This window comes from Lemur catta, chromosome 19 (genome assembly GCF_020740605.2).
Source record: "Lemur catta isolate mLemCat1 chromosome 19, mLemCat1.pri, whole genome shotgun sequence".
In the NCBI taxonomy this organism is placed as follows: Eukaryota; Metazoa; Chordata; class Mammalia; order Primates; family Lemuridae; genus Lemur; species Lemur catta.
Genome location: NC_059146.1, coordinates 21,183,072 through 21,206,690, shown reverse-complemented (window position 1 = coordinate 21,206,690; position 23,619 = coordinate 21,183,072). Strand labels below are relative to the sequence as shown.

At 53.4% G+C, this 23,619-nt stretch overlaps 2 protein-coding genes across 2 annotated transcripts; one reads left to right on the top strand and one right to left on the bottom strand.

The window, feature by feature from the left end:
- Positions 1–588: 588 nt before the first annotated feature.
- Positions 589–15,261, bottom strand: PRPF31 (pre-mRNA processing factor 31). The gene is made up of 15 exons (XM_045532726.1): positions 15,142–15,261; positions 14,925–15,057; positions 14,079–14,263; positions 13,899–13,959; positions 11,924–12,007; positions 11,223–11,320; positions 10,233–10,339; positions 9,713–9,882; positions 7,563–7,720; positions 5,211–5,300; positions 3,403–3,530; positions 3,228–3,300; positions 2,395–2,523; positions 2,217–2,315; positions 589–1,015 (listed from the first exon to the last, which is right to left on the bottom strand). The coding sequence occupies exons 3-15, from the start codon at positions 14,253–14,255 to the stop codon at positions 890–892; spliced, it is 1,500 nt and encodes a 499-aa protein (XP_045388682.1). The 5' UTR covers positions 14,256–14,263; positions 14,925–15,057; positions 15,142–15,261; the 3' UTR covers positions 589–889.
- On the top strand, positions 15,056–23,579 carry TFPT (TCF3 fusion partner). Its single transcript, XM_045532750.1, has 6 exons — positions 15,056–15,505; positions 16,077–16,335; positions 18,549–18,619; positions 22,582–22,651; positions 22,734–22,952; positions 23,432–23,579. The coding sequence occupies exons 1-6, from the start codon at positions 15,483–15,485 to the stop codon at positions 23,549–23,551; spliced, it is 762 nt and encodes a 253-aa protein (XP_045388706.1). The 5' UTR covers positions 15,056–15,482; the 3' UTR covers positions 23,552–23,579.
- Positions 23,580–23,619: the final 40 nt, after the last annotated feature.

The window sequence follows — 23,619 nt, the reverse complement described above, 5'->3', positions numbered from 1 at the left end:
CCTCCCCCACCCCCCCCACCTCTGCCACTGCAGGCCACATTCCCCTGAGCCCAAGTGAAGGCAGCCCTGGCTGAGCCCCAGATGCTAAGACAGTTCCTGGAGGGCAGGGGAGGGGAAATGTGCTCCTTTTGCCCACCTGGCAGGAACTGTTACAGCAATTAGTTCCCACCAGGGCCAGAAGCCTGCCTGATTCACCCTTGTCAGGGCTTGGCATAGCCCCTCAACAAACATTGGCTAAAAATAACAACAGGACCCAGTTACTGGGCCCCTACGGCGAGCTCATGGTGTAAGTGTGGAAGATTGGAAAGGGGAGGCCACTTGCCTGAGGTACCAAACAATCCAGGGCAGCCTGCATGAGAGCTGGGGCTTTTAGTGGCCGCATCACTTGGGTATCAAAATGATTGATGTTCTCCAAGGGGTAGGGAGAGGAGTTTCCTCTTCCTGGGGTCCCATGACAAGGAAGTGATGGGGCAAGGACTGGGCCCAGATAACATCTGGACCAAAAACACAACCTCTTCCCAAAAACCCATAGCTTTGACTCCTCCAGCTGCCCCGAGTGTTTGAAAATGACCACTCCCCAAGGACAGATCTTGATAATGTGATTTTAATCATACTGCTTCCCAAAAAAAGCATCTCCTTTCCCAGTTAAAATAAGAAGACAAGGCATGATGAAAACCTCCTCTGCCCCCTAAATGGGCCAGTGATCTTGGTGCTGGGGGAGGCCAGGGTGGGCTTCTTCCCAGGCCTGCCTGGATGGTCCCGGCACTGGGGCAGACAGCAGGGCAGGTTCTCCCTGCCAGAACCTCCCAGCCCCAACCCCAATCCCTTCACAAGGGCTGGGGCCTCTGTGTCCCTTTAGTGGGTACCCACCCTGAGCACACACAGACACTCAGGTGGACATGATGCCACTCTTCTCGCCCTTGACCTTGAGGAATTCAGCCATGCTGGAGAAGTACTTCTGGTTGGCCTCAGCTACCTTCTTCTCTGCTGCTTGTGGGTTCACAATCTCCAGGCCCTGTGGGGTGGGGGACGGGCATGACGGATCAGGTAGGGAGATGGCCCCTCCCCCATCCAATATGGGAATCGTGACATGTTAGTGCCCACAGCCCCTTCCTGATGGTCCTCAGGCTTCAGGTGGGCATGAGGACAGTCTGCCTGTCCCCAGAGTCTCCCCTGCCTTGGGGGAGTCTGACTCAGTGGGTCTTGGGGGAGGTGGGGGAGGGGACCAGGGCATCTGGATTTTTTACAAGTTCCCAGGTGATGCTAAAAACACCAATGTTTGAGAACAGACAATCCTGCCCACTTCCTAGGTGAGGAAACTGAGTCCTAAAGGGAAGTGGCTGGCCTGAGGTCCCAGCACAAATCACACCAAGACCGCCGATAACCGACAATCCTAACAACTAGGGCTGGTTGCTGACACGTGGCCGGCACTGCTCTAAACATTTCCAAGGCAGTAACCCTGATCCCACGGAGGCCCTCCCAGGCTGCTCAGAAACCCCACCTCCCCATACCCCTCCCATCCTTTCCTCCCTGGCACGTACCGCCTTCTGCTACACTGGACATTCTACTTATCTGTCTGTGCCCTGCCACCCATGAGCTCTTAGAGGGTTTCCAGGGTAAGACTTGTCTCTTTTGTTTTTACTTTATCCCCAGAGCCTAGAGCAGCACTTGGAACTCAGTAGGTGCTCAATAGATACTTGCTGACTGATTGAGCTCACTGCTGCCTCACGCTACCATGGTGCAAACTTGCCCTATCCCGTGGATGAGTAAACTGAGGTGCACATAGGTATGGTGACTGCCACGCTGCAGGCCGCTCACCGCTGGCTGGGCAGCGGCCTGGGCCCAGTGTGATGTCCAAGCCCACCTAACTGGGAGCCTGCTCTGGTGGGGCCCCGCGGTGAGTCTAGCCACCCTGGCCATTTTGAATACGAGGACCTGGAGGCTGAAAGGGGGTGTAACCTGCTCAAGGTTACACAGAGAGTCCCTGGGTCCCTGATTCTCAAGCCAGCCCAGGCTCACCACAACTGTCACTGCTCTTGTCAGCGACAAGAGCTGCCTCAGCCCTCTATGCGCCTTGTCGACACGACCTCCTTGACAACTCTGAGGGGACATCTACTGTGTGCCTGCTTCACAGGGAGAGGGGAAGGAGCTTTACCAGGGCCCCCTGGAGGGCAGGGAGCAGAGCGGGACCCCAGCAGGGCCAGGCTACACTGTACCTGGAGTGGGGTGAAGGCCACGCTGGAGGCCGTCCCTGAGGAGCGGTCGCGGATGGTGGACTTCCCGCCATACACCACGCTCTGCTTCTGCAGGGTCCGCTGTGGGAGGGGACAGGGAGGCTGTGGTCTGGGCTCACCTGGTCCTCCTGTCCATCAGGCCCCCAGCCCTGGCCCATACCTGCAGCGTCTTGGAGATTCTGGCCTTGGTGGCCTCGTTCACCTGTGTCTGCCGCACGCGCCCGCTGCCCGACTTGCCCAGGTGGCCCAGGCTGAAGCCCAGGTCCTCCTGATAGGCGTCCTCCTCGATCTGGGGGGAAGGGGAAGCGTCCTGCAGTTACACCGCTGGGCCCCACCAGCCACTCGGGCACCCCCTCAACCAGCTGCAAGCCTAGCAGCCACTGGTTAACTGGTTCCACAGGCACCCACTCAGCCTGGCGGGGGTCTCAGGGCCTGCCCACACCTGGGTGATCCTGGGGACCCCTGAGGAGTTGCATCTCTGAGCTCAGAGCTGAGAGGCCATTTCCTCCTTAGCATGTGTGTTGAGGGGTATCAAAAACTGGGACATGTTTCACCAATGAGGTGGATCTGAGCTAGTTCTTGCAGGACCAGTAGGATGATGCTTGGATAACAAGAGACTGGTGGATGAAACTTGGGGAGGGCCGTGCAGCAGGGCACTGTGTAGTCAGCTGAGCCTCCAGGCAGGGAAGGACCGGCTTGTGGGGCGTGTAGGGCCCAGCCAAGGAGCCTGGGTGGAAGCTGTGGGGTCTGAGCTGGGGAAACAGGCCAGGGCAGCCGGCTCTGAGGGATTCAAAGGTCACTTAGGGGCTGGATGGATGGGGAGGGGAGAGAGCAGAGGCTGGGGGACCAGGGACAAGGCTGGGGCAATGCCCCTGATCTGAGCTGGGGCCACAGGATGCAAAGGAGGGAATGTGGCAGGAGGCAGAAGGGGCAGGACTTGGCAGCTGTGGGACCCCCAATGTTCCCGAGCTGGCAGGGTGGCGGGGGTCTGACCTCTCCGAAGCTCATGCGGTTGGCCTGCTTCCGGATCTCAGTCAGCCCCAGCCGCTCCTTCATCTTGCGGTACCTGGGGATGGGAGGGCAGGGGGCACCAGGGAGTCAGCTGGGAGGGCACCCGGCTTCTTCCTTTCCTGGCCCCCACCCCTGCCAGCCCCCCAGGGTCCCTCACCTGCGGCCGCCTCGCTTCTTCCGCTGCCCATCCAGGGGCGCAGGCAGCGGCTTCACCTGCTTCACGGGCGGTGGCTCCTGCCACTTGTCAAATTTGCGCTCGATCTCATCCTTCAGTTCGTAACCCACCTAGGGAGGGGCGAGGGGGAGGTCCTGCAGCCACTGACGTGGGCCGCTCACCCAGGCCTCCTCTGTCCATCGTCCGTCTGTCCCCCCAAGTGCAGCGCCCACCCCTCGACTCACTCCTTCCCCCTTAAGCCCTGGAGCATCTTGTCTGCTCTCTGGATTCTAAGTTCCATCTACAACCTGATGCCTCAAACTTGTATCTCATCAGGTTCAGACCTCTCCTCCGGGTTCTGCACCCTGTGAACAGCTTGACATCAGGATCACTAACAGGCCCCTCAGAGGTACAAGGGCCAAGCAGCATTCCCGCTCTTTTCCCCATCCTCTGTCCTCATTCTCCGTGTCAGCAAATGGCTGCCCTCGATTCCAGCCTTTCTCTCCCAGCAGGCTCAAGCTCTTCCTTAAGAACGAACCCCAAATTGGCCCCTAATTTGTTCTCTTTTGGCCCCAAAAAGTTCTCCCCAGGGTGCACAAGGCTCCATGTTATCTTCCCTGGACATCACCAGGACCTCCCCTCACCCCCCTTTGACCCCCACGGCTCGCTGCACTCCAGCCTCAGGGCCTTTGTTCCCTCTGCTTGGAATACTCTTCCCCAAGGATCCACTTGCTCCCTCACTCCAACCAGATCTCTGTTAAAACTTCTCCTCAGAGGAGCCCTCCCTGACATCCCTTGCCACCCTGATCCCCTTTATCTTTCTCGGCGTCTACTTGGCACTGCTGGACACACCATAGATTCCACTTGTTTACTGTCCCCTCACCACAGCCCCAGCTAGAATGTACATGCCATGGCAGCAGGGCTCTCGTCTGTGCTACTCACGCTGGTGAGCACTGCTGGTCCCTAGCACCCAGACCAGCACTGACAGGGAGAGGTGGGGAGGGGAGAGAAGAGAGGGAGAGAAAGAGACTGAGCATCTGAACGCTGGGCCAGGCTGGATGGGAAACAGTTCACAAGACATGGCTACTTTCCTGAGTAAGTCTACTAAAGACAGAAGTTAATCGAATAATTATTTGAATAATATCCCCTGCTGGTAGAAGGGATAGATCCTGGTGTGGCAGGCAAAATAATGCCCCCTCAACACCGCCCCCCCCAAGGATGTCCATGTCCTAATTCCCAGGACCCGTGAATGTCACCTCACACAGAAAAAGCGACTTTGCAGATGTGAAAAGGTTAAGAACTGTGAGATGTGGAGATTATTCCAGATGATCAGCATAGGCTCACTACAATTGCAAGCGTCCTTAAAATAGAGGAAGAGAAGGAGATGTGAAGACAGAGGCAGAGTCAGGGAGGCATCTGAAGAGGCCACAAGGATGGCTGCGAAGATGGAGGAAGGGCCACAAGCCAGGGTGTGCCGCCACCTCCAGGAGCTAGAAAAGCCTGGGTAACAGATTCTGCCTGAGAGCCTACAGAAGGAGTGAACTCTGCTGACACCTTGACCTTAGTCCAGTGAATCTCATTTCGGACTTCTGACCTACAGGACCATAATAAACCTGAGCTGTCACTACGTTTGTGCTAACTTGCTACAGCAGCCCTCGGAAACTCACACTGGGGAAGCGGAGACGCAGACAGACACCCCTGCCACTGCCCTGTTAGGACAGCATCCATTCAGGCTCGGTTTCCCGCGATGGCTCCCCCTGCCCCCACTGAAGACCCAGACTCACAGGGACTGACTCCCGGCCGCCCCTCACCTTCCCTTCTGTGCTCTCATGGAAACTGTCCACGCGGGCTGCCAGCGTGCACTTGGCAGCCACCAGCCTGGCTGCTTTCCGCCGGAGATCCTGCAGCAATACAAAGCGGGGTGGAGTCTGTGTGAGCCAGCCAGATGCACAGAGGTAGAGACCGGCAAACCCAGCCACGTCTCATAAGGGGCTGGCTCTATTCAGCGTCCCAGGATGGGGGCTTTACACGCATGGGCTCATCTCCTCCTCCCAACAGGCTTGGGAGGTGCACACTCTTATCCCCTGTTTCACAGAAAGGCCAAGGATGAGGGTGGAGAGCAGAGCCTCCGGCCCAGGATGTCCTGGCTGATAAGTTGCAGAGTCCAGGTAAGCATGACTGTAAAACACACTGACGATGAGGACAGCTACAATCACAGAAACATCAGCGGAGAATGCCCCCAGGGCACGTTATAGATCCCAGCCCATGCTAAGTAAGCCCCTCGGACCATCTCGTCAAATATTCAAACATGAAGCTAGTGAGATCACTGTCCCCACTGTACAGATGTGGAAACCGAGGCTCCAAGCCATGTGGCCAGGGAGACAGAGGTGGTAGGTGATAGAGCCAGGCTTCTATTCCAAGCTGCCACCACGTCTAGCTAATTTTTCTATTTTTTGTAGAGATGGAGTCTTGCTCTTGCTCAGGCTGGTCTCAAACTCCTGGACTAAAGCAATCCTCCCGCTTCAGCCTAGCAAAATGCTGGGATTACAGATGTGAGCCACCATACCCAGACATAAAACCACTTATTCTAATAACAAATTATGATCAATGTTTTCTCTTTACCTACTTTTAAAAACTGCAAACTGATTTAAGTAGACAACTTAATTTCACTACCCTAAATGGGAGATTATTAAATAATAAACACATAAGCACATAGTGATTAAAATAAAAAATCCATCGGCTGGGTTCAGTGGCCTACAGCTGCGGTCCCAGCACTTTGCGGGGCTGGGGTGGGAGGAATGCCTGAGTCCAGGAGTTTAAGACCAGCCTGGGTGACACAGCAGGACTCCCCATCTCTACTAAAAAGAATTTAAAAAAATAGCCAGGTATGTTGGCACACACCTGTAGTTCCAACTACCTGGGGGCCTGAGGCAGGGGGATTGCTCAAGCCCAGGGGTTTGAGGTTGCAGTGAGCTGTGCCTGCATTCCTGCACTCTGGCCTGGGTAACAGAGTAAGACCTTGTCTCTGTTAAAAAAAAAAAAAAATCTACCTTTGTGTCACTGAAATCCGTGGTCTGTGCCACTAAAGGGACGTGGCCTGTGTTCTAGGAAACACCAACAGGGTCATGTAAAACCCACAGTCACGAAACTGAATTAGTAATAATAATGAAGGTAACAATAAAAATAACAAAATTAGCAGGACCTATGTGTGGCAAAGAATTTAATCTTGCCCAAGAAGAGGTGTAGCCCTTGCCCTGGGCACCTGGGCGGTGATCTTTGCTGGCCTGGGGCCCTGGGCTAGGCAGATGGTCACAATGGAGTTTAGTGTGGGGGGTCCTGGCCACGCAGGAGAGACCAAGCCTGCGATTCGGCTGTGCTAGGGGATGTCAGTTGACCCAAAGACCGAGATCAGCTGCATGTGCAAATCAATGGAGTCTATGCGGCTGAGCCCCAGTGGGGACGCTGAACGCTGAGGCCCGGTGAGCGTCCCTGGCTGGCGATCTGTGCGTGTTGTCACACATCTGTGCGTGTTGTCACACATCAATGCTGGGAGGATACGGAGTCCTGACTGCGCGGAGAGGACCACCGGAAGCTCCGAGACTGGTAACTTCTCCTGGACCCTTCCTACGTCTCTCTCCTCCTGGCTGATGTTAATCTGTACCCTGTCCTTGTAATAAACCGCAATCCCGAGCACAGCAGCTCTCAGTGAGTTCTAAGAGTCATTCCAGTGAGTTATTGAACCTGAGAGTGGTTTGGGGACGCCCCCCGCCCCCCCGAACTTGCAAGCTAACCCTGTGTCACTTGTTATGTGCTAGGCCTTATGGGTAAGTGCTTGGTATATACCGAGCCCTCATGCCAACCTCATGTAGCAGATACTATTCTCCCCATTTTACAGAGGAGGAGACTGAGGCACGGAAGAGCTCACACCTCTTGCCTGAGGTTACCCGTTTGATGAATGGTGCTTCCAGAGCCCCAGCCCCAGTGCTTGCCCGCTCCAGTGGCCTGGCTCTCACACTCCATGCTCCCCTGACCTCCAGGCTCCTGACCGTCACTCTCAGCTGTGCCAGGGGAAGGGCAGCGGGTGACCTGCTCAGGCTGTTTTGGGCACAGCAGAAGCCTCCATAGGAGCTGGGAGGCTGAGGGGGACGATGCATTGGGCTCACCGGGGGCAGCGACTGCACGATGTCACTGTGGTAGATGTAGCCGGTGTGGGGCAGCACTGAGGTAGATGAAAAGCCGGACAGTGTCTTGCGCTGGGCCCCGAGCAGCATGATGTTGCAGGCGGGCATCTTGGAGAGGTTGGTCAGGCCACCGGCCACACCTACAGCAGAAGAGAGGGGGGAGGTCAGGAGAAACTGACAGGGGTGTTAGACTGGGGGCTCGCCATGTGCTGTGCACCTTTACATGAGGTTCTGGTTGGCTCCCCTTGGTGGCCTTGCCAGGGAGGGCTGACCCCTCTATTCCACAGAGGGGAAGATTGGAAGGAGGCTCAGAGAGGGCAGGCAACTTGCTTGAGGGCACACAGTGAGGAAGTGGCCCAACAGATAGCTGACCCCAAAGTCTGTGCTGAGCCACACTGTCCCCATTCTGGAGATCACATCTGTGTGTTTTGGAACTGTTGTCACCAAACCAGGAGCTCCTAACAGCAGGCCCTGGAGTTGGTTCACCTTTGGGTTTTCAGTGAGCTTGTTTACGGCCAGCACAGGGGAGAGGACAAGGAGTTATAGGTTAAGTGTCATTGCCACTGAGGGGGGTTGGCTGTGTGTCAGGCCTTGTGCTGGGTGTTCCGAAGATTAGGAAGAAGGAACCTCTCAAGCAAGCTTCCAACATAGGCAAAAGAAACCATGTGGGAGGCAGAAGAATGTCCCCCCACCATGTTCACATCTGAATCCCCAGAACCTGCCAGTATGGAATATTACATGGCCAGAGACTTTGCAGAGGGGACTGTTAAGGGCCTTGAGATGGGGAAGAGTACCCTGGGTTATCTGGGTGGCTTCAGTGCAATCACAGGGGTCCTTAGAGGTGGGAGAGGCAGAAGAGCCAGGGTCAGAGTGACGTGTGGGAGGACTTTAAGATGGTGGAAGGGGCCAAGAGCCACAGAATGCAGGCACCTCTAGAAGCTAGAAAAGGCAAGGAAACAGATTCTCCCTAGAACTTCCATAAGCAAACACAGCCTGCTGACACCTTGATTTTAGCCCAGCGAGTGCTAAACATCTGACCTCCAAAACAAGAGGATAACATGTTATCATCTAAGCCACTACACAGGTAGAAATGTGTTCCAGCATCAATAGGAAATGAATACACACCCCCAATCACCACTAGGGAAACTGAGGCGTGTGAAATCTCTTGCTCAAGAATGTGAGGTCAGTGGGGGAGGGAGGAGAGCCAGGATCCACATCCAGGTCTATCCTGCCCCCAAAGCACCGCTTCTTTCTATTCTGCAACTTGGCACACACCTGCTACCCGAGGCAGCTGTTAGGGGCTAAGCTGTCCCTTCAAAATTCGTACGTTGAAGTGCTAACTCCCCACACCTCAGAACGTGACCATGTTTGGAAAAAGATCTTTAAAGAAGTGATTAAGTTAAAATGAGGTCCTTGGGGCAGGTCCTAATTTAATCTGACCGGTGTCTTTACATGAAGAGGGGAAGACACAGGGAGAAGACGCCGTCTACAAGCCCAGGTTAGAGGTCTCAGGAGAAACCAATCCTGCCGCCAGCTCGATCGCAGACTTCCAGCCTCCAGAATTGTGAGAAAATAAATGTCTGTTGTTTAAGCTGCCCAGTCTGTGGCACTTTGTTACGGCAGCCCTGGCAGACTACTACAGGTGCTTTACCAAACTCCCCTTGGAAGTCTTTTTTGGTTGGAGGGGAGGAGTCCAGGGGGACACTCTCAGACTATAGAGGGCTCCTGGGAAGGAGGGGACCCATCATTTAATCCCAATACACTGCCAGGATTAGTGTCCCCATCTTGCAGAGAAAACTGAGGCATAACGGGCCAACTTTACTACTCCCAGGCTGCCCTGTGGGTCCAAGGTAGAGCTGGGAACTGCCCAGACCTACCAGCCTTTCCTCTGGCCACACTGCCTCCTTCCTTTACAGCCTGTCTGGCCCCAGTGCTGCCGAGGACTCGGACTGAGGATATTCACCCTTCCTCTGTGTCTGTGCTAGGCTGCTTGACTTCTGTGATCTCCAGGGACAAGGTGCTGGGGCCCAGGTGCCAAACTCCCCATCCTATAGAAAAAGGATATGGCTTCCCCAAGGTCACACAGCACATCAGCAGACCCCAGCCCGGGGAACCCAGCCCTGGGGCCTCACCCATGATCTTGGCGGCCGTGGATGCTCCGATGATGATGGACAGGTTAGGCGCGATGAAGGACATGCGAGACTCCACATACTCATAGATGCGGTGCTTGGAAGCATTCAGCTCCAGTGCCATGTCGCAGGCCTCCTCCAGCCGCTCCAGCTCCTCCTCGGACAGCTGCTGCCTGTAGGGGTGGACAGGCTCTGTCTGCCTCGGGCGCCGCCTCTCAGCTCCGCGTGTGTGTGTGCGTGTGTGTGTGTGTGTGTGTGTGTGTGTGTGTGTGTGTGTGTCTCTGCCTGTCAGCTCCGTGTGTGTGTGTGTGTGTGTGTGTGTGTGTGTACAGACATGTACATGCCTGTGCACATGTTTGCATAGCTTCAGGGCAGGGCGATCCCAAGTCCCACCAGCCCCAGGGGCCTGGATGCAGAGGCTCAGCTCTGGGAACCTCAGCTGTTGGCCACCACTGTCACAGTGGCCCACTCTGGTCTTGTTAGGCCTGAGGCAGGCCTTGCACCTCCCCTGTGGGGTATGTACCCCTGGGTGGTGGAGGCAGTGACACTGACGACCATGATAGTGGCGTTGGTGAGGATCTGCTGCAGGTTCTCGTTGTTCTTGCATTTGTCCAGGCTGTTGCCCAGCTCCTGGGGGTGAGAACAGAAGGGATGGGAAGCGCTGGAACCCAGGAAGGTTCTAAAACCTCTCCTGCCCCAGCACCCACTTGGGTCTCTAGGAAGTCGGGGTCTGGACACTGGGGTCCTCTCCTGTCTCCTACCCGTTCCAAGAACTTCACTGCCCAAAGCATGAGCACCGTCTTGTCTGCTCTGGCTGACTCGGAAATGGAACCGAGTGGAGTGGCCAGCTGGGAAGACCTACTGCCCTGCGCAAGCCTCCAGCCCACACCAAGTCAGAGCCCAGGTCTGACGGCCCTGCTTCCCTGCATGGACCTCCCCGACCACCGTCCTAATCCCATTTTCCTGGACACATGCAGGGACCTCCTCCTCTCCTTGTCTTCACTCGCGCCTGCCTCTCTCTTTTCAACCCTCCCTCCCCTTTCCGGGAAGATCCAAAGCCTTAAAGGGTCAATGTGATCCGACCTCCTCAACTTCACCTCCTTCCACCTGCTCACTTCCTCCTAGCTTGTTCCCCTCTGAGGCTCTTTGCACTTAGGTGACTCCTTCCCTTAAATCTTGCATGGCTGTCCCCATGTCAGCCTTCAGATCTCCACTCGAATGCCACCTGCTCCAGTCACCACAGTGGAGCAGCTCATGTCAGGCCATCAGGGAACCCCTCTCAGGAGCCCAGGGGAGGAAGGGGGCCATGAGAAAGCCCTCTCCAAGCTCCACCCCAGCCTTGCTGAGCAGGTGGGAGCAGCTGAGCCTCTCTTCACGCCTCTCCATTATCTCCAGACCTCGAGGCTCTTGGAGTGGGGGTCTGAGGGCGGGCCCTGCCTCCCCCTTCACACTAGTGGCAGTTGGTTGAGAAGTCTCAGTGCTTTCCAAGCTCTCCACCATTCTCTCCACTCACCTTGACTGTGCGGATATAATCTAGCGCATTGGGGACCAAGGACTCCAGTTCAGGGAACCTCTTCGAGTACTTATCCCGGATAAACTTATGGATGATGTCTAGGGTGGACAAGAAAGGCGAGTGTCCGGTGAGACAGGAGGCAGACTCTGCTGTTGTCCCCAGTATCCATTTCCTCTCCCTCTTTTAGAAACCAACCCCCCGAATGGTAGCCTGGCACACGGACACCCAGCATAAAGACTACATTTTCTGGCTGTTCCTAATGCTAGCTGTGGCAACGTGAGTTAGTTCTGGTCTACAAGATGTGAGCTGAGGTAACATGTTCTTCAAGAAAAGAACCGTGCCATCCTCTTCCCTCCCCGCCTTGCTGGTGGGAATGTGGAGGTGATGGCTGGAGGTAGGGCAGTCACCTTGTACCATGAAAATGGTGGCAGATCAACAAGATGGAAAGAGCCTGGGCCCTGTAAGTGGTCGAGCTGCTACACTAGGCCCAGACTGCTCACTCAGATTTTTATACAAAAGGAAAATGCACTTCCTTCTTATTTAAGCCACTCTATTATGGCAGCTGAACCTGCATTTGACCTAATATAACAGTACTATGAGGACTTGGGGGCAGGACTCCGGGAAAGGCCAGTGGGGAAGGTGGAGGAGGGTGTGAGGGACACTCCACAGGGCTGTCTCCACCTACCCCTCCCAGCACTCACTCAGCTCGTTCTCAATCTCCACAGTTAGGTTGTTGGCATCCACGATGACCCGGTACTCAGGGGCTGCTTCCACTGGTCCCATCACTGTGAGGATGAGAAGCAGCCTAGGTGTGAGTCCGTGTCTAAACACCTAGCCCCTCCTGGGTCCTGCAGCTGGGGGAGACTGAGGATGCTGCTGGAGGCGGCCAGGAAGGAGGAGCTTGAGTATAAACAAGGGGACAGGTTAACATGTCTGTAAACGTCCCCTGGATCCGTGTTCCTTTCTCTGATTTCTTCCCCTCATCTGTGCTCCAGGCCAGTCTACACTCGACCCCATCCTTCCCTAAAACTAAACTCGCCTGTGGCTCCCCACACCCCTGAGGCTAATGACCAAGCTCCCTCAACTGACATTCGAGGCCTCCCAAAAGACTGGAAGCCCTGCAAGGATAAGTGCTATATCTGTGTTTCCACCCTGGCACCCAGCACGCTAGAATTGCTCAATTGCTATCTGCTGACTGACCAGCTCTGCAGTCTGGACTCTCACTGTACTCCCTGTTTTATTACACTCCAACCATAAAGGACAGATTATACTGCCCTGAACACCTGAGGCTGTTTACGCCTCCTGGCCTTTGTATATGCTGTTTCCTTCCCCTGGAACATTCCTTCCTCATGTCTGTGCTTTAATGATAATAACAGTATTTATGATGACGATGAAGATTGTATTACCATTAGTACTCATAGCAGTCAACACATGTACGACTTACCCTCGAGTCAGATGCTGTTCTAAGTGTCATACAGGTATTTCCTTACTCATCCTCGACCACCCAGGAGGGTAGGCATTAAATTAGACCAATTTTGCAGAGAAAGAAATGGAGGGCATTGCCTGATGTCACAGAAGCCAGCAGACAGCAGAGCTGAGATCTGACCCCAGGTAGAGGGGCTTTAGAGTCTGTGTTCTTTTCTTAAGAGATGGAGTCTCGCTAGGTTGCTGTTCTTGAACTCCTGGGCTCAAGCAATCCTCCCACCTCAGCCTCCCGAGTAGCCACTGCACTTGGCTAGTGTCTGTGTTCTTAACCCTGATGCTCAAATGCCTTTATAAGTGCTTAAGGCTCACATGGCGACTAAGAATCCCTCGCTCCATTTCTGGCAGGGTCAGATGCCTCCTCTGCATTCCCATGGCACTTGTACCACCTCTGTTACACCTCTGCCACAAAGTTTTGAAATGTTTCATGTCCACGCTCCACGCCAGACACCAGGTGTGATCGGATCTGACTCAATCCCTGAGACTGGCCTAATATCAAGAAATATCACTTTTTGTGGCTTCTCACAGGTCTCTGAATCAAGAATTTCTTCAGGCTGGCATTTGGAACCCTGTAGGATTTGGCACATTCCTGAGCCTGCCCTTGCACTCCTGCTGTCTGAGGCTCTGGGAATGCCATTTTCTTTCCCTGGTCTCCTTTCTCCCCTTATTTCCTTGGCATTTGTGTTCCTGCTCCAGAGTCCATTCAGGTATCAATTCTTCCCTGACCTCTAAGCTGGAAGTGAGAAAAGTGTTAGGTGATACTTTAATAACTGTGTGATCATTTTGTATAGTTACATGGTCTTTACCAAATGATACCAGTTTTCCATTCACAGTAGTGATTCACATACTTCTCAGGTAAATTTGAAGAAAAAAGTCTGTAATTCAAAAAATGTTAAACAGGACAAGTGGTTTACAGACAGATGCGACAAAAACCCTGTAAGTGGTCATATGAATCACTAAAGTTTGGGAAACCTTGAGATAAATCATGTCACAATTAGTAAGTGCTCAGCACAGATTAAGAACTTAAGAAGCATCAGCTTTATAATGCAATATATTTTGGGGGGAGATGGAAGAAAAGAAGAGAGCCCTGGAAAAGGCTGAGAGAGTTACATCCAACTTTGGAAGCCACAAGCAGCAAAAGAGCCAAGGGGCCCCACAGGAGAACAGACAGGGGAGGGGAAGAGTAGAAAGTACCTTCTGAAGCTTTGGCTTGCTTGCTGATATACTCCTCAATCTTCATCATGATCTCAGCAAACTGTAAGGGAAGGAAAGTGCAGTCAGAACCCAGGACACTTCAAAAAGAAGACCTGCTACCCACATCACTCCCTTCTAGGAGCTTCCATTTATAGCCCTGTGTGCCTCATGTCCTCTTACCATCTTGCTGTCCCATAGCTTGGCGATACTCTTGACCGAATCCCCAGAAAGATCCAGTTGTGTCTCCTCCTGCACATCCTCGATCGCTGGCTCCTCTTCTTCCTCCCCATAGCTTCCTCCTTCCTCCTCTTCTGCTGCCTCTTCTAGGTCAGCTAAGAGCTCGTCTGCCAGAGACATCCCAAGGCCTGTGGGAGGGATAGCAGGGTTCCCTAAAACCTTGCCCTGACCAAGTCCCTCATGGGGAGAGGCTTCTCCCCCAAAAGGCCCTGGTCCTTCTTCATCAACCCTACTAGCATGCAGGCTCCCCAAGGACAGGTACTTTACTTTGTTCACTGAGGTATCTGCAGCTCCTACCCAGGCAAGACACGGCACACCCCTCCAACCATCACCTTGCTAAGGCTTACCAACTTCTTCCCATCTCCAGGTCTTCCTGCAACCACTTTCCCTCTCCTTAAAATGGCTCTTCCCGGCACTCTTTACTAGCCCGACACCTCCTCAGCCTTCAGTTCTCATATTCCACCTCCACACTCCACTCCAGGCCAGAGGAGGTTGCTTTGTGATGCACGCCCCGCACGCCTGTGTGTCTACCCTAAGACACTTCACATATTTGGGGTTAAGTAGTTTATTTGATTAAGCCTGACTCTCAGGCATCAATCAAAGCTGGAAGAAGGCAGGGAACAATTTTTGCTCCTGACATATCCCTAGGATACCGTCCATACTGCGGTAGGAGAATATAAATACCTTTGGGTAACCAATCTAAGAAGGCCCGCCTTTCTCCTTACAAATTTCCTCCCCTAGACCCAGGGGTATGGCCTCCCAGCCTCCCCTCCTCTCCATCACACTCACCTCCTCTCTCCCAGCACAACGGTTTCTAGGAAATAAGCTTCCCAAGAGCGGTCGTCGATTACCGATGACGTCTCACATTCGCGCCGTTATCGAGACAAAGCTGCTCTCTGATTGGCCACCGTCCCGCACGCTCCTGGTCGCGTTTCGAACAACAACTTTATTAGTTACTGCCGCTAAACGGAGAAGCGGTAAGCAGGAGAGCGGAGAGGCGACTTACCGAACTCACGGCCCGCCGTGGACTGAGCCTGCTAAGCGGCGAATCGCAGTAGCTGGACGACTGGCTGTTGAGACAAGCGTAAAGACCGTGGCAACTCAGACAACTGGTGGCGGCGTTAGAAGGGAAAACGAGGCCTTTAAGCAAGGACTGGGGGAGAAGTTGGGGGGGTGGGAGGAAGTGAAGGCGGAAACAGGAAACTACAACTCCCAGGAGGCCTAGCGCCGAGTCCCGGCGTCCTCGGCCGCGAAGCCTGATGGGATAGGTAGTTTGCCGAACAGCTTAATCTAGAGGTTTAAGAGGTTGGAAGTTCTGAGGCCTGGTGCGCCCGGAGCAGGAGAGAGATGGAACTGGAGCAGAGAGAGGGGTAAGTGGCTGAGCCTTTGTGAAAAACTGCGAATCCCCAAAAACATTGCAACTATATAATGTGCAACCGTCTGAGCTTTTACCCTGAGGGCTGATGGGGATTGTAGTTCATGCAACTGCTTTGCCTTAGAGCCCTTCAGGGACTGGGGTCTGTACTAGAGCATCCTGCGAGAACAGAAGGCTAGGGGTCTGGACTCAGGATCTGACAGACAAGGAGGTTGGAGCATGGACTCCTGGGTCTGAGTGAGGGGTTAGGGCTTGGACTCCCCTAGGTTCTTGGGGAGGAATGGCCTTGGTCTGGATCCTGGGAGAAGGGCGTCTTAGGGCTCGAACTCTTGTGGGGGCTGGGAAGGAAGGGCTGGGGGCCTGGACTCCAGGATCCGAGGGAGGAGGGGCTGGAAGCCTGAACCCCTGGGTCTGAGGGAAAAGGGACTGGGGGCCAGACCCCTGGGTCTGAAGGAGGAGGGGCTGGAGGCCTGATCCTGGGTCTGAAGGCTCTGATTCTTGGGTCTGGAGGAGGAGGGGGTCTTGGGGACAGGAATCCAGGGTCCTTGAGCCTTTCTCCCTCTCAGGACCATGGCAGCCGTGGGCTTTGACGAGTTCTCAGCGCCGCCGGGCTCAGAGTTGGCGCTGCCTCCCCTTTTCGGCGGTCACATCCTGGAGAGTGAGCTAGAGACAGAAGTGGAGTTTGTGTCTGGTGGTTTGGGCGGCTCAGGCCTCCGGGAGCGAGATGAGGAGGAAGAGGCAGCCCGGGGTCGGAGGCGGCGCCAGCGGGAACTAAATCGCAGAAAGTACCAGGCACTAGGTCGACGCTGCCGGGAGATCGAGCAGGTAGGTGAGTTCGGATTCTCCAGTTTTGAAGTCCCCTGCACTAAATCACCACCACCCCCTCACAATCTCTGCCTGTCCACATGCCCAGCACTCCTTGACTAGCTGAATGAATCTTTCATTTTTATTTATTCACTATTCATTTATTTAGCATCCATTATGTGTCTGGCCCTGTGCCAGGCCCCTGGAGAGCCATCTCCTCTGGAGCTTCCCTGACTACCTAGATCAGCTCTCTGATGTCTCACAGCTGCCTCTCATGCACGTCACTGATCACAGGTCACAGCCCAAGCTCTTCAAATCTCCTATATCCCTGCCATGAGTCACTCTTTGAGTCTAGTCCTTTCTGCTTCTTGAATCTCCTTTGGATCTTTCTCCTCCTCCCATCCCCACGGCTGCTGCCCTAGACTCAGATTGTCTGGGCTGAATGCTTGTATTAGTGAGAACAAGGATGGAGCAGTAGGTAGGGCCCAGATTTTGGCAGGTCAGGAACACCAGGGCAAGAAGTTTGGATTTTTTTTTTTCCTTGAGAGTGAGGGGGAGTCATTGAAGGGTTTCAAATGGGACGGATCAGGGTTGGATGCTTGAAAGACTCCCTGGAGATTGTTGTATCAGTTCGCCAGGGCTGCCAAAACAAAGTACCACAAACTGGGTGGCTCAACAACAGAAATTTATGGTCTCACAGTTCTGGAAGCTGGAAGTCCAAGATCAAGGTTGTTGGCAGTGTTGGTCCCTTCTGAGAGTTGTGAGAGAGGATGTGCACCAGGCCTCTCCCCTGGCTTCTGGTGGTTTGCTGGCAATCTTTGGCGTGTAAATCTTCACCCTGATTTCTGCCTTCTTCACCTGGCATTCTCCGTGTGTGTGTGTGTGTGTGTGTGTGTGTGTGTGTGTGTCCCAATTTCCCTGTCTTATAAGGGCACCAGTCATATTGGAGTAGGGCCCACCGCAGTGACCTCATTTTAGCTTTATTACCTCTGTAAAGACCCTAGCTCCAAATAAGGTCCCACTCTAAGGTACTGGGGGTTTGGACTCCAACACCTGTTTTTAGGGGGACACAACTCAACCCATAACAGTGGTGTTGGGGTGTTCTGGAAGGGAGGAGGCTGCAGGCCAGAAGCCTGGGGATGTATTCCAAATCCTGTATAACAGGTAGACACCAGGGCCTAAAGGGACTCAATTTAAGCTTATGCTCTAAATCCACCCCCTGGGAATAGATTATCCACATTTTGCAAATGCAGAAACCCAAGGTTCAGAGAGGTTAAGTAATTTGCCCAAGCTCACACAGCTGCGAAGTGGCAGGGCTGAGATATGAACCCAGGTCTTTCTGATCCAGGAGCATTATGGGCTTCAGCCACTGTCCTAGGCTCTCTATTTGGCTGAGTCACGTCTCTCTCTCCCATGTCTAGGCTGGGGTCCTCAGAAACTGCATGTGCAGGGGCTGTTCCCTTGGCCTGGCTTGCTTTCCTCCTGGCTGTCACTCATTTGTCCCCTTCTCTTCTCATCATTCAGGCCTCAGCCCATAGGTCTTCTCTGTGGGCCTAACTAAGGAAGCCACCTCCTCCCCTAATCTCTAGCATATCTGTTTGGTGTCCTCCAAGCACTTATTAGTATGCAAAGTCATTTGTTCAGCAAATATTCATTGAGGACCTACGTGCCAGGCTCTGGTCAAGGCACTGGGGATACAGGCCCAAGTCACTGTCCTTGTGGAGTTCACGCTGTGCCTGGGGAGGTGACAATAAGCAAAATAAGCAAACAGGATGTATCCTATCTCATGAGATGAGCATTATAAGGCAAAATAAAGCTGCAGAGAGTGGATGGGTGGGCAGCCTTCTGGAATTGGGGAAGGGGTGTTGCAGTTTAACAGGAGGTCAGGTGGATTCCCTGAGCAGGTGACAATTGAGCTAAGACTCTAGGAAGTGGGGCAGCAAGCTGTGCAGATCACCGGGGGAGAGTGGCCCAAGCAGAGGAAACAGCATGCAGAAAGCCCTGTCCCAAGGGTGCTCAGGGGGTTCAGGCATCAGCTTGGGGGCCAGCATGACTGGAGGGGATGGAAAGTTGGGAAGGAGTAGATGAAGTAGGGCTTCAGGCCATGGGATGGTCTTGGCCCGTTTCCCCAGAGCCTATTACATAGATAGTATGCCGTCAACCATCTGTTGAATAAATGAATGGGAGAGTGAATGGCATCCAGTTGACTTGCGTTTTCTTCCCCCTCCCTGCAGGTGAATGAGCGGGTCTTGAACAGGCTCCACCAGGTGCAAAGGATAACTCGGAGACTTCAGCAGGAGCGGAGGTAACCTCTTCCGCACCCACTCTAGGCCCATGAGCCTCTGCTCCTAAACGTTCCCGCCACCTCTTGCCATCTTTACTGTCTGCTGGATCCTCACAGGCCATGAGGAGGAGAGGCTGGAGATGAGGGTGGGGTCTGAGGCAAATTGGGAAGAGGAGTGGCATTGGGTCTTGGAAGACAGAGCTGACCCCCAGGACTAGGGCACAGGCGGGGTGGAGTGGGTCTCTCCCTTTGAGTGGAGACAACAGCAAAGTGGCAGGAACACAAGCCTTAGAGTCACAGATCTGGCTGTAAACACTTTTCATTTTTTGTAGAGACAGGGGTCTCGCTGTGTTGCCCAGGCTGGTCTCAAAACTCCTGGGTTCAAGCCATCCTCCTGCCTCAGCCTCCTGTGTAGCTGGGACTACAGGTGTGTGTCACCATGCCCAGCCTATAAGCACCTTTTCTTTGCTGTGCAACTCTGAGCAAGCACTGTCCCCTCTGAGCCAGTTACCTATCAACTAAGGGAAACGCCAATATCATGAGGCCACTATGAGAGTTAAACTGGAGCTCACAGATAGTGAGCTTAGCTCAGAGCTTCCCACCGTGTGCCTCAGGTCACCAGAATGAGAAGGGGCGAGCCCTGCAGCCTGCCCTCGCTGGATTTGATGCCGGCCCCACCACTCGCTGTGTCCCCTCCCCGGCAAATGGGAACAGGCCTTACGATGAAGGGCTCCACGAGGCTGAGTCCCGTCAGGTCTCATCTCCGTCCTCAGCTGACTTGCTGTGGTGCATCTGACCCAGTGGACGTGCCCTCTTCCTTGGAGCACTTTTCTTGGTGTCCTGCTCGCCCAGCAGCCTGGGTTTCCCCTGCCTCCGGGGCTGTTCCTCGGCCGCCTCTGCAGGTTCATGCTCATTTCCCCAACCCTTAAACCTGCGACTCCCCGGGGCTCAGCCTTGGGTCCTCTTCTGTCTGTACCTACGCTGCCCACCCAGCATGGTAACTGCCAGCCACAGGTGGACATTTTCATTTAAATTTAATTAACTCAAATTAAAATTTTTAAATCGTTGAATTTTAATTCACTAAAGTGAAATTATTGCCACAGCTTGGGTTACTGTCAAGGTTAATGACAAAAAAGAAAAAAAAAAAAGAAAATCAAATTAAAAATGTAGTTCCTAAGTGGCTCTTGCCACACAATGGCTCAATTAGCCACAGGTGCCAGTTTACACTGAAACCAGTTAAAACAAAGTGAAATTAAAAATTTAGTTCCTAGAGTCACACTAGCCACATTTCATGTTTTCTGTAGCCACAGGTAGCAATTTCCATTTGAATTAATTTAAAATAAGAGTGATGGCTCACGCCTGTAATCCCAAGCACTTTAAGAGACTGATGCAGGAGGACTACTTGAAGCCAAGAATTCAAGACCAGCCTGAGCAAGAGCGAGACCCCGTCTCAATTTAAAAAAAAAAAGATGAAAAATAAAAGTAAAAAATTAGCCGGGCATGGTGGTGCACACCTGTAGTCCCAGCTACTCAGGAGGCTGAGGCAGGAGAATGGCTTGAGCCCAGGAGTTGGAGCTGCATTGAGCTATGACTACCCCTGTACTCCCGCCTGGGCAATAGAGTGAGACCTTGTCTCTAAAAGCAAAAAATTAATATAAATGAAATAAAGAGCTCAGTCTGTCTCTCTTGCCACAGCCAAGTGCTCAGTAATAGCCACAGGTGGCCAGTGGCTGCCGACCTGGACAGCAGATACAGAACACTTCTGTCCTCACCGGAAGTTCAACTGGAGCATGCTGGTCAACCTCCTGGTGCCTGGTTTTAAAGGTCACCTGCGTGCAGCTGACTTCTGTATTCTATCCACAGCTGTCCTCTGAACTCTCTATTCCCTTTGTCATCTGCCTGGGGACAGTGACTTTCGTTATCTGTTACGCATCCAAAACTAACCCTTATCTTGCCCTCAGATCTACTCTGAATCAGTGAATGCACCCCTTCCCCAGTTGCTTGGGACCTTTTGCTTGTTTCTCTCCATTCCACATCGAATCCACTGGAACGCGACCCTCACAGTATACCCAGAGCCCAGCGTCTTCTCACACCTCCACTGCCTCCAACCTGGGCCAAGGGACACAGCCTCACCTGGATTGCTGCTCTCGCTGGACTCCCTGTCTCCCCCTTATCCAAGTCTCCTCTTCAAACAGCCTAGGTGACCCTGTCCCCTGCTTTTTTGCCTATTTGCACTGTTAGCCAAGATTTTATTTTACAATAGGATCAGGAGGAGTTCTTGAAAGGGATGCATGGCCTCTGTGGTTAAAACATCAAAGAGTTGACAAACATCTGCACATGGTAAACTTGCGTTAATAATTTAGGACAGATTGGTCAGGATAATTATGCTTTCTGAACTCTGTACCTGGGGCCAAGCCCAGTGGTTCTCAAAGTGTGGCCCCTGGACCAGCAACATCAGTGCCACCTGGGGTCTTGCTACAAATGCAAGTTTTTAGGCCCCCCAATCCTGCTGTATCTGAAATTTGGGACTAGGCCTTCTAAAATGTAGCACAGACCAAGTCTCCTCTGCTCAGAACCCTGTGTTACCTCCCGGTTGCTTGAGTAAAAGTGAAATGTCCTCATAATGGGTGACAGACAAGGACCTTCATCAGATAGGCCATGACCCTGCTTCCTTGTTCTACCTAGAACACCAGGCAGGCCCCCCACTCAGGGCACCTGCACTTGCTGTGCATTCTGCCAGAGTGTCCCTCCTTCTGTCACACCCTCACCCTCAGTGAGGCCTCCCCCACCATCCTTTTCAAGTTCCAGACCAGGTGCCCTCTGCCTTCTTCCCGCTTTCTGACCTATTATGTTTTCCTGATTTGCTTACTGTGTCTCCCCTGCAACCCTGAGTTCCATAAGCACAGGGACCTTTGTTTTGTCCCCTGATGTGTCCTCAGCACCTGGGACAGTGTCTGGTGCAAGGCAGGTGCTCCGTACATATTTGTGGAATGAGAGATTATAAAATGCTCCACCCAGGCTCTGGGATAGAGGAAGCATTCAACCAATGAGAACTTTACAAAAAAAGAACTTAGAAGCAGGGAAGCGGGGAAGAGGAGAGGGCAGTGTCAGTAAGAGTTGAGGTCACTAGTAAGAGTGTTCTGCACTCACCACTCACCTTTCAGTTATCAATAAAAATTATAACTCACATTTGAGTGTTTACTAAGTGCCAATATCCTGTCAAGTACTTAAGAGAAATCATTTAGGTCAGCAGTCCCCAACTTTTTTGGCAACAGGGACTGGTTTTATGGAAGACAGTTTTTATACCGGGGTCGGGGGAGAGTGATGGTAAGATTCAAGCGCATTACATTTATTGTACAAACTTCTCTGCTAATGGTAATCTGTATTTGCAGCCGCTCCCCAGCGCTAGCATCACCGCTCAGCTCCACCTCAGATCATCAGGTATTAGACTCTCATAAGGAGCGCGCGACCTAGATCCCTCACATGCACAGTCTACAGTAGGATCCCAGCTCCTATGAGAATCTGATGCCCCCGCTGATCTGACAGGAGGCGGAGCTCAGGCAGTCATACGAGCGATGGGGAGTGGCTGTAAATACAGATGAAGCTTCACTCACTTGCCTGCCACCCACCTCCTGCTGTGCAGCCTGGTTCCTAACAAGCCATGGACCAGCACTGGTCCACGACCCAGAAGTTGGGGACTGCAGATCTAGGTGACATGTCATTACAGTAGCACCCAGCCCAGTCAATGCGGTCAGCTCTATCTACTGAGCAGGAAAATAAGGCTCAGAAAGCCCACCTTGTCTTGCCCGAGGTCCCACTGGCTGGTCAGATGCTCAGCTTCCAGGCCTCTCAGACTGACTCCACAACACTGAACCTTCTGGGTTGAGGACACCTTTGACTTTAGGTGGAGTGAGAGCCGAGCTCTATCATGCGACCCTTTTCCCCAACCGGTAGAAGAGAATTTATTCCATTTCTCTGAGCAGGTTCCTCATGAGAGTGCTGGACTCCTACGGGGATGATTACCGGGCCAGCCAGTTCACCATCGTGCTGGAGGTGAGTGCTGCGTTTCCAGGCAGGTTGGGGGAACCAGGAACCCAGGGCATGACCGTCACCTGCCTCCCCTTCCACCCACCAGGATGAGGGCAGCCAGGGCACAGATGCCCCCACTCCAGGCAATGCTGAGAATGAGCCCCCAGAGAAAGAGGGGCTGTCCCCACCCAGAAGGACTCCCATACCCCCAGAACCCAGCAGCCCAACCCCTGGTGAGGGGCCCAGCGGGCGTAAGAGGCGGCGAGCGCCACGGGATGGACGCCGAGCAGGAGCTGCGCTGACTCCAGAGCTGGCCCCAGTGCAGGTGGGAGAGGGGGCGCCCAGGGCTGAGGGGTCATCTGGGCTCCAGGGCTCTGGATTTGTCCTGGGTTTTGCTGCTGTGCCACGAGGGGCCCAAGGCTGGGGGGAAAGAGCTGGAGAAAGGAGGTGAAGCAGCAAGGGTCAGAGGAGGCCTCGGGTTGGGCAGGGAACGAGAAGGGTTGGAAAAAGGCAAAGGCTTGGATAGAAAAGGAGGCAAAGTTGGAAAGGGAAGGAAGAAGACCTGGAGGGGGAGAAACATAACTGGAGAAGGTTGGAGTAGAGGAGGAAGGATCGGAGAAAATGGCATGAAAAAGCCAGCGGGCGAGGGGAAAAGTTGAAGAATGTTTGCATTTGGGAACACTGGGATTGCCTCTGAGGTTCATAAAGGAAGTTGCCTGGCATGGGAAAGCAAGAATGGCAAAGCTGATGGGCATTTTGTAAATTCCCAGGCCTATTCCTTATCTTGTTTCTTATCTCCCCCAGATTAAGGCTGAGGAAGACTTTGGCTTCGAAGCAGATGAGGCCCTGGACTCCAGTTGGGTTTCTCGGGGGCCAGACAAACTGCTGTCCTACCCAACCCTAGCCAGCCCACCCTTTGACTGACCCACCAATAAACTGACCCCCACACTCACCTTGGTACTGTTTACTATTCCCACTTCTAGTCACACACA